Raw genomic sequence first — 12374 nt, 5'->3', positions numbered from 1 at the left:
AGTCATGTTTGGGCTTTTCAATGCAACTTAATACATTTAGTTTGTTGCTAGTATTAAGCAGTAGAATTACTTGTGAAAAAAAGCAAATTTATGGTTAAACGTCAATGTGCTCATTTACCTGCCCAGGTTGTTCACAGGCTGTCTGGTACTTTGCCTGTTGGCAAACCTCTTTTACTCTTTCATATTTAGGTAGGTAATTGGTTTGTTGGGCATCACCGGTTCCCTCTTCTTTCTTACGGAGCAATTTGCTGGAAAACAGGAGCAACAAAGTTTTCTGGTAAACTGGAAGAATATGTAGTTTTTTTACACTCCCTATTCTAGGAACACTGCCCATTTACTCCAGTGTGATTTCAACAGCTTGCTTTCAGACACTGATGACTGAAGATTTATGAGGTTTCCTCAAAAGCCACATTTATGTTTGCCTGCAAAGGAGTGTTTAACAACAAACATCACAGCAATTTTTCCCCCCTTCATTAAGCAGCACTCCAAAAGGATCATTTTCTCCAAGACACGCTGGTCCACTCCTTTATCATCCCCAACACACCCCTCCCTTTCCCAAGGCACATTCCCATACAAATGCAGGAAATGAAACACCTGCCCTGTTACCTTCTCCCCATCAGTATGCAGGACCTCAGACACTCCTTCCAGATGGAACAGTGATCAGTTCTGTCAATCCTCTATACTGAACTCACTGTTCACAATGCAGTCTCCTGGAAAGTGTGGAAACCAAATGCAGATTGTGTGGTTGCTTGCAGTCTGCAAACATGATTCAAAGCTTCTGATCGCCTGTCATTTTAATTCTCAGTCCCATTCCCATTTTGTCCTCTCTTTCCTCAACCTCCTGCAGTGTTCCAACGAAGCCCACTAAGAGCTCGAGAAACAGCACTTCATCTTTTGATTAGGCGCTTTACTCCAGTCATACAGCCTCAACATTGAGTTCAACAATTTTAGATCATGACCTCTGCCTTCTGTTGATGATAATTCTGCTAATTCCATTTTCCCTCATTCAGACCCATCTTTTGTTTCTTTATTTATACCGTTATCTTCTCTTGTTGCCTTGCACCATCATCCTTTCTTTCATATAATCTCTCCATCCTTCCCCCTTTTCCTTGTCTCAGTACTTGCTTCAAACTTGCTCTGTTTTTAACTTTTTTCAGTTCTGATAAAGGTCAGCGAACTGAAACGTTGGGCCCGATTCTCCCAAAATATTTCAAATTTAATTTGTGACGGGTTTTTCAGGGAATGTAGTTCCCACCGCTATTCAATGACACTTAGTCATGGTTTGGGGTCCTGGGGAGTTTCTCATCGGTTTAGCCAACACTTAGAATTATTTTAATTGATTGATTTATTGTCACATTTACCGAAGTACAATGAAAAGTATTTTTCTGCGGCTAATGAATAGACAAAAAGAATAATCGACAGAAAACATTGACAAATAGTACATTGAGAAATTAGCACTGGGGAGCTGAACTCAGAGATCGGGTCACCATTTTGAAAGGATGCCCCGATCTCTAAGTGAACTTGTGGGTCCCCAACACCCTCCACCCATGGGCAATGTCACCACCCACACACATGGACACTATCCCACACCCCCCCTAAGTGAGGACACCCCTCTATGGGGTTCCTGGGGGTACCCCCTCTTCAGGCCCCTTAAAGGACCCCCATCAATCACCCACCCAACCTCCTGGAGGCCCCTACTTACCTCTGCACTCCCCCACCCTTCAAACACCCCGTCCACCCTAATTTCATGGGCATGGCTTCCCCTTGCCTCCTGACCCTTGGCAGTGCTATCCTGGCACTCAGGCACCCTTGCACTGCCACCCTGGCAAGCAGGCAGTGCTCCTGCTGGCTTGTCAGTGCCACCCTGGCACCACCAGCATGGCAGCTGGGCAGTGCCAAGGTGCCCGCGTTCCAGGGGGAGGGCCAGGGAGCCACTCTGCACGTTCCATGAGCACCTGGAGCTCTACAGTGGCCCGCGAGACCCCCTGGGTGCCATTCCGCCTGGACCACGTTTGCAGCCTCGCTGGGGAGGCCATAGAATCGTGGGAGGTGGCTGGCTCCCGCGCAGGAGGTTTACGACCTACTTCTGCGAGCGTCATTCAACAAAGCGGCGGGCTTACGACTCCGAATCGCGGACTTCGGAGAAATCCCGGAGGCGCGGAGCCTGCCGGGAGACTTGCTGGGGGCATCTCCTGGGACTCTTCGGCCGCATTGCGCTTAAACGAGAGCCCAACGCAGCCAGAGATTCGAACCCATTCACTCGTTTGCTCTCTCTACAGATGCTGCCTGACCTTCTAAGTGTTTTCAGAAATTTTTGGGGTTTACCTAGGGTCTCATTTGTTTCAAATAAAATGAGGAATTATTGATTTCTCTCAACGGGGTTTCCCATTATGTGGCAACCCCACACCGTCGGGAAACCCCCGGGCGCCGGCAAAACGGAGCATCACGCCAGCGGAGAATCCTGCCCCTTGGCTTTCTAAGACAAGGTGGAGTGGTGGCTTTGGTTCTAATGCAAAATAAATAAACTTGGCTCCGTTACTAATGGTGCACATTCAGGGAAGAATTCATTATGGTTAGGTGCTGCGGTGTTGCAGTATATTTTAATTGGCTTCTGGACCTGGAAGATGTCGGAAACGCGAATTGCGATCAGGTGATCCAAAAGTCAAAGCTTGCGCCCAGCGCTGATTCCAACGCCATGCTGCAGTCCCTCTCTGGTGGCGATATCGAGGTTTGCGCCCAGCGCTGATTCCAACGCCATGCTGCAGTCCCTCTCTGGTGGCGATATCGAGGTTTGCGCCCAGCGCTGATTCCAACGCCATGCTGCAGTCCCTCTCTGGTGGCGATATCGAGGTTTGCGCCCAGCGCTGATTCCAACGCCATGCTGCAGTCCCTCTCTGGTGGCGATATCGAGGTTTGCGCACCGTGCCAGCGAATCCATGCAAAACCGTCATTTACATGAATTTCAATATCACTAGCACTTGGATACTTCTTGTTCCACCCGTCCGCGATGTTCCACCCTCTTAGACGGAAATCCCATGGGCGCAAATTGGTGCAAGTATTTACAAGCGTGGCCTGTCCGCCATGGATGCAGAGAGGTAGCGGGAGGCTAATAAAACACTGTAAAACCCTTAAAGATTGTCAGGCTTACCAGGGGGTTGGCTGCCCAGGTTGGAGACAGTAGCAGGGAGTGATTTGGTGTCAAGTATGTGAACTTAGGGTTCCCCCTCTGGGATCAGGATGGCCTGGCTTGGCCGCCGTTGCTGCAGCCTGTCTTTTAAATGCACCCCTTTGGTGCTACTTACAGGCTCCTGGCTGCTCACACTGCCGAGTGCTGTCTGTATCCTTTAAATGCTCAGGTCTCTGGTCATCTGGGAGTCCACCCAGGCTGTCCCTCTGGACACGCACATACCCCAGCTGTTTCATCATGGGCATGTCCAAGCTCAATCAGGGGCCTACCAGGTGTAGCCACTCAGAAGCGCTGCCCCACTACAGACGAAGCAGGTGATCAGCAGACCTCACCCCAACCAGAGGACACCTGATCAGCGGCCTTTGGAGCGCTCCCTGGTTCTATGGGCCACTCAGGGCAGAGGCCTCACCAGTGATCGCACCGCTCCGGATCACCAGCTGTTTCTTCATGGTGAGGCTGGCAGCACTGACTGCCGCTGCCGCCACCTCCCAGGCTGTGATCAAGAGGGCAGGCCTGAGTCTGTGGCCCATCCTGAGGAAGAGGGTGTCCCTCCGCTCCTCACTGGCATGGTGCAGTGGGTCCATCTTACACTACCAATCTCGGGGGAAGATCTAAGGTTGTCATCATGACCGGTACAGGCTTGAAGGGCCGAAGGGCCTGTTCCTGTGCTGTATTGTTCTTTGTTCTGTGAGGCACCTTTGTGGTTGTAGTGAGTGTGAGGTAAGTGGAGTGCTTAAAAACAACTCCAACTGTCAGGCTCTGTGGCACTAGCTCTGGTCCCATCAGCTACCATTCGGGCTGAGAGGAGAGGGTCTGGACCAGGCAGGTGGAGATGGTGCGTTAGACACCTGGGACTGGATTCTCCGTTATTGGGACTGTGTCTCCACGCTGGCGTCAAATCGGTGGAGTTTCACACCAGAAAAACTGGCATTAAAGGATCACTAATTCTTAGCCCTGCAGGTGGCTAGCAGGGTCCCAGAGTAGATCTCGCAGCTTTTGCTGCAGATACGAGCCCCCCGCACTTCCGGGTAGGGGGCCACGCATGCGCTTGGCCGTGCTCCATGGCAGATTTGGACCGCGGAGCTGGACCCAAAAAGGAAACCCCCCGATCGGCGACGCGCCCGACCCTCAACGCCCGCACAAACATTACCCGGCCGCCTATAAGGCCCCCCTGCTCTTCGATCGGCCCGCCACTGACCAGGGCGGCCGCGGACTGTGTCTGCAGCCGACACGCGAGTATCCCGACCGGCTGGAGCACATTAGTTCCATGGCATTGGGATTTCAGCAGGTCAGGGGCTTGCAGTACGGCGCTTTTTGGGGCCCGCAGAATTGAGGAACCGGCGCAGGTCCCCATTCCTCGCGGGAAAATAGATTTGCCGGCCCTGCGCCGGCTGTGATTTCGCCGTTGGGGTGCAGAGAATCCAGCCCAAGGCTTCCATCCAGTTAGGAACCAAGCCTCATGTCTCTACCTAGATATCCAAGGGTCATGCAATCACTCACTCTCTTCACACAAATGTAGATGCCACCAAGATGAGGGGGAGGCCAGACCCTGAACCCAACTCCACCACCAGCTCCAGCCCAGAGAGGAGGAAGGATGATGAGGGTGAAGGTGAGATTGCATCTTTGGAGCCTTCACAGCACTCACGTGCACTCTCCATCAGCCCAGAGACACGTACATTGCTGGGTATGAGAACTAGTTCAGGCAGGGACCCACACTCTCGTGTCCACCAATAGGAAGAGGCATGGTCAGCCAAGCTCACTGGCACTCAGAAGACTGGTGGGGAAGAGGCCCCTGCAAAGTCCAAATCAGATGATGACCTTCTGGGACTGGTCCGAGACAGAATGCTTGAGATGCATCAGACAGAGATATCGGATGCATTCAATAGAGTGGCACATAAGTAGAGGAGGTCGCCTGCCTGCTCTCTGATGAACTGGTACTGACATGTGTGCCATTGAAGTTCCCATGGAGAAGGGTTTCTGCCAGAGATTGTGCAGACCAGCATTCCATCGCAGTATCCATGGCGAGGTTTCACAGTGGCTACACAAGATGGAGACAGCCATCTTGGCATTCATCCAGGTGCCTCCTCTGCTTAATGATTCAGGGAAGGGGGCCTGTGCACCCAAGGTGGGGAGGGGTGGCAAGTGGACACCTGGGGAACTTCACGCAGCACTCCCTGAGGGTGTGCGACCCTTCGGAAGCCACTTTGATCCCATCAGCTTCGGCCTCTATGACCACAAAGGATGTAGCTGCAACAGAACTGGAGATACAAAGTAAGCTGGGGCCATCCAGGCCTCAAGGAGACAGAGTATGTCTGCCAAAGTCTGCAAGGATAACAGGGCAGCAGGAAGCCTCTGCCCCTGCTGTGGATGTGGGGGAAGCACAGGTGTAATTTCATTGATTGGTGTTGATACACTATTGTTGATAGACTACATTTGTACTTTAATGAGGTCTGATATTGATTCATTGTGATTCTTAGTTGTTAAGCCTGCATGCCCTTCTTCTTTACAAAGGGACACTCTAGGCTGTGTGCACAGGGAAACAAAGATCTTTGCTCGAGTGCTTGCGAGCCATGTGTGAGAAGCCTCCCATAGAAGCAGATCCCTTTCCCTTCACATGTTCCTCATTTCAAATGCTTTTGCATTGTAGGGACTACATGTCAAGGTTCTCCCTCAGGGGCAGCACGGTGGTACAGTGGTTAGCATTGCTCCCTCAGGGGCAGCACGGTGGCCTAGTGGTTAGCACAGCTGCCTCACGGCGCTGAGGACCCGGGTTTGAATCCTGGCCCTGGGTCACTGTCCGTGTGGAGTTTGCACATTCTCCCCGTGTCTGCGTGGGTTTCGCCCCCACAACCCAAAAATGTGCAGAGTAGGTGGATTGGCCACACTAAATTGCCCCTTAATTGGAAAAAATAATTGGATAATCTAAATTTATAAAAAGAAAAAAACAAAAAACAAAAAGGGTTCTCCCTCAGTTTCCAGTTGGGTTGATCTGTAGCTCCCCCCACGTGATGAACCAACTCCCATCATGTATCTTCATTTCTCCATCTCGAGCTTCTGAGAAGCTGGTGAGAATGCACTTTGAGAGCTGCTCAACTATACTTCACCCTCCACCCCCTAGCCACTGACCCTCCCAGTGTTACCATGAACCCTGCTCGCCCTCTCACCCCTTTGCCCCAAAAAGGTTAAGGTACATATGTCCTCTCCCCCCGGACGAGCCCACGCCAGTCACTGTGGAAAAGCCCACTCTCGTCCTACCCACCCCCTCCAAATCCATGTATCCTTTCATCGACACTCAAATAACCCTTGCTGCCCTGCACCTGACATCAACGAGCCATCACCCTCCCACCGTATTGAATTCTACTGCCTCCTTTGACCGTCACCATCCTTTCATATCACTAATACCCTCGGTTTCCCCCCCCCCCATTTCTCAGCAGTTGACACCACAGATTCCCTCCTTCTGAACCCCTCCCCACACATCCTTCACTTACCTGCCACCTCTCAGTAAGTTCCTCAATCCACTATTGGCCCTTCCCATCTTCATGCGCTCATTCCTTCCCCTAACACCCTCAACCTCACCTGCTCTCCTCCAGGCCTACACACCCACACCATCTCTTCATTTCTCTCCTCTTCATCTTCTTGCCCCCCCCCCCCCCCCCCCCTCCAATTACAGCACAGACCATTGCCATGCTCACATACATCATCCAACCAACCACCTGCTGCTCCATGGTCCAAGTCCTGGATGGTCCAGATATTCGATGACCCAAGTCCTGTTTGATCCAGGCACTCAAGGGTCTGCTTGATCATTGCTCCATCCATCTTCTGGTCCATGTATTAATCCTGGGTACACCATCATGAGACTCTTGCAACTCCTTTAGGACTGCAAGCTTCCCCAAGCCTCTATCCAAGTTAAGTCCCGACGTCATTAGCACAGTTGCTTCACAGCGCCAGGGTTCCAGGTTCGATTCACTGTCTGCACGTTCTCCCTGTGTGGGAGAACCGTATGGGTTTCCTCCGGGTTCTCCGGGTTCCTCCCACAGTCCAAAGACGTACAGGTTAGGTGGATCGGCCATGCTAAATTGCCCTTAGTGTCCAAAAAGATTAGGAGGGGTTATTGGGTTACCGGGATAAGGCGGAAGTGAGGGCTTAAGTGGGTTGGTGTAGACTCGATGGGCCGAATGGTCTCCTTCTGCACTGTATGTTCTATGTGTGCATGCCATATTGGTCCAGATGTGTTCTGAACTGGTGGCAGTGGGGTAAAATTCCAGTTGGGGGCTTATTCGAATGCTGATAATGGGTAGAAAAAAACTTCCCGACACTCTCTGGTAAGTTGCTGTCCCTCCATGACAGTCAGGACTGCAAGTTCCGACCGTCAATTCCCGCCACCAGGCAACGGAGTTTACACTTTCTGCAGGATTGTCCACCCCTGCCCACCATGTTAGTCGCCGATAGCAGGTAGTGGGGACGATTCTGCCCAAGGTTTGCACAGCTGAAGTTATGCAGTTAAGTTTCAAAGTAATCTCAACTCCACCTCCACGTGCGCAAGGCTCAGCCTGACGCAACTAAAAGTGGTACATAGAGCCCACTTAACGAGAAACCGTATGAGTAGGTTCTTCCCGGAGGTGGAGGACAAATGTGAGTGGTGCCAGAGAGGCCCGGCCAACCACGCCCACATGTTCTGGTCTTGCCCCAGACTTGTGGAGTACTGGACAGCCTTCTTCGAGGCAATGTCCAAAGTGGTGGGGGTGAGGATGGAGCCATGCCCGATAGTGGCGGTCTTCGGGGTTTCAGACCAGCCAGATCTATTCCTGGGGAGGAGGGCGGACGCCCTTGCCTTTGCCTCCCTGATTGCCCGCCGTAGAATCCTGTTTGGCTGGCGGTCAGCAGCACCACCCAGAGCTGCAGACTGGCTGTCCGACCTCTCGGAATCTCTCCAAATGGAGAAAATCAAATTCGCCATCCGAGGGTCGGACGACGGCTTCCACAGAACGTGGGAGCCATTCATGCAACTGTTCCGGGACCTGTTTGTGGCCAACGTACATGAGGAAGAATAGTCGGGTGGCCAAGAACCAGGAGAAAATGGGCGGGAATCGGGGGAAGGTAGCCGGGGGGAGGGGGGGGGGGGCTACGGGCTCGGTATGGGGGTTTGATGGCAAGCCAAGGCCCAAAACCAAACTATAAATAAATGCCTATAAACATGTGCCTCGGCCATATTGGGGAATGTAAAATATGTATGCTGGCTAAAGGGGGCGGCCACAATTATTGTTATGAAGATGCTTACCTGTAAATATTCATGTAAAAAATTTTTGTGTTTTCCTTTTTTTTTCTCTCTCTCTAATAACTTGTAATTTGTCATATATGAAATATGAAAACTCAATAAAAAACATTTATAAAAAAAAAAAAGTTTCAAAGTAATCTGCTGGAAACATGTCAGCTGACTAATGCATATTGTCCGAGTTTCAGTATTACAAGCTCACAGATGTAATCAGTAGTTCTTTGGTCTGTAAAATATATGTATTCCTTCTCCATGTTACCAAAATTTGCACAAGTATCAAGAGGTAGCCTCTGGTCGTCAGGTAGGAAAAGTATGTGGAATCACAAAGGCTAGGGAAAATAATCAATATCTATTAAAGTGGTGGTACCAAGGCCTGGGGCCTGGTTCTCATCAGTGCTCAACTGTCTTTTCAGATGGTGAATCTCAGTTAGTCTCAGAGGAATTTGTTAACTTTCAGAAAACCGAGAGCTGATCATATTTAAGCCTCCAGTCTTTAGATGTATACTTTGATTTGTGAGGTTGGTAAAATGCTTACAGGTAAAGCAGGAATCAGGATAGCTATCACACGTTATAAAATGAATGGGTTCAATTTTGTTGCTGGCAAAGGACGAATGATTCTCACACTTCACAGTAGGTTTTCCTGTATTGTTAATGACGAGGACTCATTCTAACTAAGCAAACAATTAAAGACAATAATAAAACAGAACGAGAATAAACAAGAGCATCACTTCTATATTTAGGAATGGAGAGTTAAAATAGTTTGAATACATTTCCCTTGCCTTTCTGAATATTCTTGATTAAACAGTGACAGTAAAGCACCATAGCAGCTGCAGCCTAATGTGAATGAAATGAATTAGTACAGGCAACTGAAGGAACATGTTACTGAAACTACTATTTGTTATAACCTGCCTGCTTACCATTGGCTGGGGACTAATGACAATCCCACAATCCTGTGGGAGTATGAGCTTCCCCAATGAGGGGGGCGGAGAAATCATTAGCAGACTCCCTGCATAAATAGAGCTGGCAAGTTTGGAACCAGAGAGAGAGGAGTTGGCAGCAAGGGAAATTGTTGCTGCTGTTGTATATATATGTTATTGTAAATAAATGGTATTTCTTTCTATCCTGAAAACGCGTGCTGGATTCTTTGTGGCCCTCACAAAACTATTAAATTCTGCTGATTCGGATTTCCTCTCCTTATACTGCTTTCATGCCTCAGTAGTTTATTTGGCTTTACCAGCACCATTATCATAAACCCCCCAAACCTCTGGGCTGGATGCTCTGTTTGGGAAACCTTGGGTGGGATTCTCTATAATTGCGTATTTGGCGATTGGGCGGAGAATCCCTTTTTATGATGGAATCGGGGGCGGTGCCTGTTTTTGGATGCTCCGCCCCCTCCAAAATGGCATCATCGAGGAGCATGCCGCAGGCTGTTGGGATGGCCTGAGGACGTTACCTGAAGGCCGTCCTCCATGCTCCGCCCTGATGGGCCGAGTTCCAACCGCATGGTTGATGTGTGGTCTCAGCGATCGGTAACCCGGCGTGGCGACTGCGGAATGTGTCCACCGCCGCCAACAGTCGGGCGGGAGCCATGCTGCTGTCCAGGAGGGCTTCGGCGAGGGATTGGGGTACTGGTGGGGGGTGTCCCGAGAGTACCAGGGGATCACAATCTGGCAGGTCTAGTCAGCACACAGCTGGCGTCATGCTGTACAGCGCTTCGCTGCAGGTCGTCACGGTGCAAGCACAGCCATGGATCCAGCAATTCTCCAGGCATTTATATTGGGAAGGCCATGCGTTTTACGTGGCACGGCTCCTAGCCCCTCAACGGTCGGAGGATCGGTGCTGGTGCCGTGCCGAATTTTCCCATGTAAAATGCTATGGATCCTCTGGACATAGCCCAAAAATTGGAGAATCCAGCCCTATGTCTCCACCCAGAGATGAATCGCTTCTGGTTTGTGCACGCGCTGGGAGCAGCAACAAGAAGTGATTAACTGTCCCCAGCCATGCTAATCTATGCATGACAGGAATCGCAAGGGATTCTGTTCCCTTCAGACCTCCCATGAGAGAGCATCACCAGACCCCCTCATCAGAGACCCCCCCCCCCCATATCAGAGAACCCTCCCATATCAGAGAACCCCCCCCATATCAGAGAACCCCCACAGGTCAGCCCTGCCCAGAAGCTAAAGGGCAGCCCAGGCAGAAACATTGAACAATCGCTGCTTTTTCACTCAGCTGTCCCTTACACCTGCTGCCTCAGACAGGAGCTGTAGCTTAATAGAAAACCAAAACCACATCACAAGGCTTTAAACGCCCTCAGATCCTCTGATTTGCAAGGCTTCTATTCACTTTCAAAGAGAAAAAGCTTTTAATAGGCTGCAATTGACAGAGTAACAACCTCCGGACAGCCAGGATTCTCGATTGTGTAGTTTAATTTCCTTTCACGCTTGAATGTATCGCAAGTATTCTGCTTTGAACCTAATGTTTATAAACATCTAGCTATAATTGACAACTCCTGACAACATCAAAAGCAGTTAAGTGCTTTCTGTCGAGAACGCATAGATTTTGTTTGCCCAACATAAGCTATGCGCCACATCAGGACTTAGTGGAGCAGAGAATCCCCCACATAAATTATTTTAAAAGAAAGGGATGATAAAATTAATTTAAATTGTTTGGTACAAATTGTCACGAAGGGAAATTAAGGCTAACAATTGATGTTAAGATAATCTTTGTTAACCTTCTGATTGATGGCAGCTTTTCTACCAATTTATTTTCATACGAACAGAAGAAATAAGAACAGGAGTAGGCCATTTGTCCCACCAAGCCTACTCCACAATTCAAAATATTATGGTTGATTTGGTTGTGGCCTTAACGGTACTTTCTTGTCTGTTTCCTATAACCCTTGACTCCCTTGTACATAAAACAAATCCTGTCTAACTGAGCCTTGAATGTATTTAATGCCACAGCTTCCACTGCTAACAGTCCTCAAGTGAAAGGAAATTCCTCTTCATCCCCACATTAAATGGGAAATTCCTTATTTTTAAGTACTGGCCCCTTGTTCTAAATTCCGCTAAAAGAGTAAACCTTCTTTCAGCAGCTACTGTATCAAGTTCCCTCAGAATATTATTCAATATAATCACATCTCATTCTTCTAAACTCCAATGAGTATAGGCCCAACCTGCTTAACCTTTCCTGATAAGGCAACCTTTTGCTCGTATTCCTTAGCCAGTGACTATGTTGTTGGTTAACTTGACATGGAACTAAAGTAGAACGTTACTGTATGGAACATTTAATGAAACCAAAGTGTGAAGGAAATTCCCAATGACAATTACTGATGGCCTCCGCTGGGCTGTTTATGACAACAGCAAAAAACTGTGGATACTGGAAATGTGAACAAATGAACAGAAATTGCTCAGCAGGTCTGTGCAGCCTCTGTGGAGAGAGAAACAGAGTACATTTCAGATTCATGGCCTTTCATTTAATTTCTGATTTCTGCTGTAAGGTCACAGACCTGAAACATTAACTTTGTTTCTCTCTCCACAAACGTTGCCTCCCCTGCTGAGTATTTCCAGCATTCTCTGTTTTTATTATCACCTCTTATTCGCTTGCAAATGATTAGGCAAGTGGCAGCATGGTGGATTGCACAGTGGCGAACACTGCTGCCCCACAGCGCCAGGGACCCAGGTTTAATTCTGGCATTGGGTGACTGTCTGTGTGGAGTTTACACGCTCTCCCCGAGTTTGTGTGGGTTTCCTCCGGATGCTCTGATTTGCTCCCACAGTCCAAAGGTGTGCAGGTAAGATGGATTGGCCATGCTAAATTGCCCCTTAATGTCCAAAGATGTGCAGGTTAGGTGGGGTTGAGGAGATATACAGGGGAAGTGAGACTAGGTGCTCTTTCGGAGGGTTGGTGCAGACTCAA

General features: G+C 49.4%; 1 protein-coding gene across 18 annotated transcripts in view; it reads right to left on the bottom strand.

The window, feature by feature from the left end:
- LOC119972600 (extracellular sulfatase Sulf-1-like) overlaps positions 1-12374 on the bottom strand; it is a 690773-nt gene that overhangs the window by 79043 nt on the left and 599356 nt on the right. For all 18 annotated transcript variants that reach the window (XM_038809548.1, XM_038809546.1, XM_038809551.1 and 15 more), the window contains one exon: positions 119-248. In XM_038809548.1, coding sequence (XP_038665476.1) covers positions 119-248 — 130 coding nt within the window. The remainder of the gene's footprint in view (positions 1-118; positions 249-12374) is intronic.

The sequence above is a fragment of the Scyliorhinus canicula genome, chromosome 10 (genome assembly GCF_902713615.1).
Source record: "Scyliorhinus canicula chromosome 10, sScyCan1.1, whole genome shotgun sequence".
Classification (NCBI taxonomy): Eukaryota; Metazoa; Chordata; class Chondrichthyes; order Carcharhiniformes; family Scyliorhinidae; genus Scyliorhinus; species Scyliorhinus canicula.
This window is presented reverse-complemented; position numbering and strand designations above follow the sequence as displayed.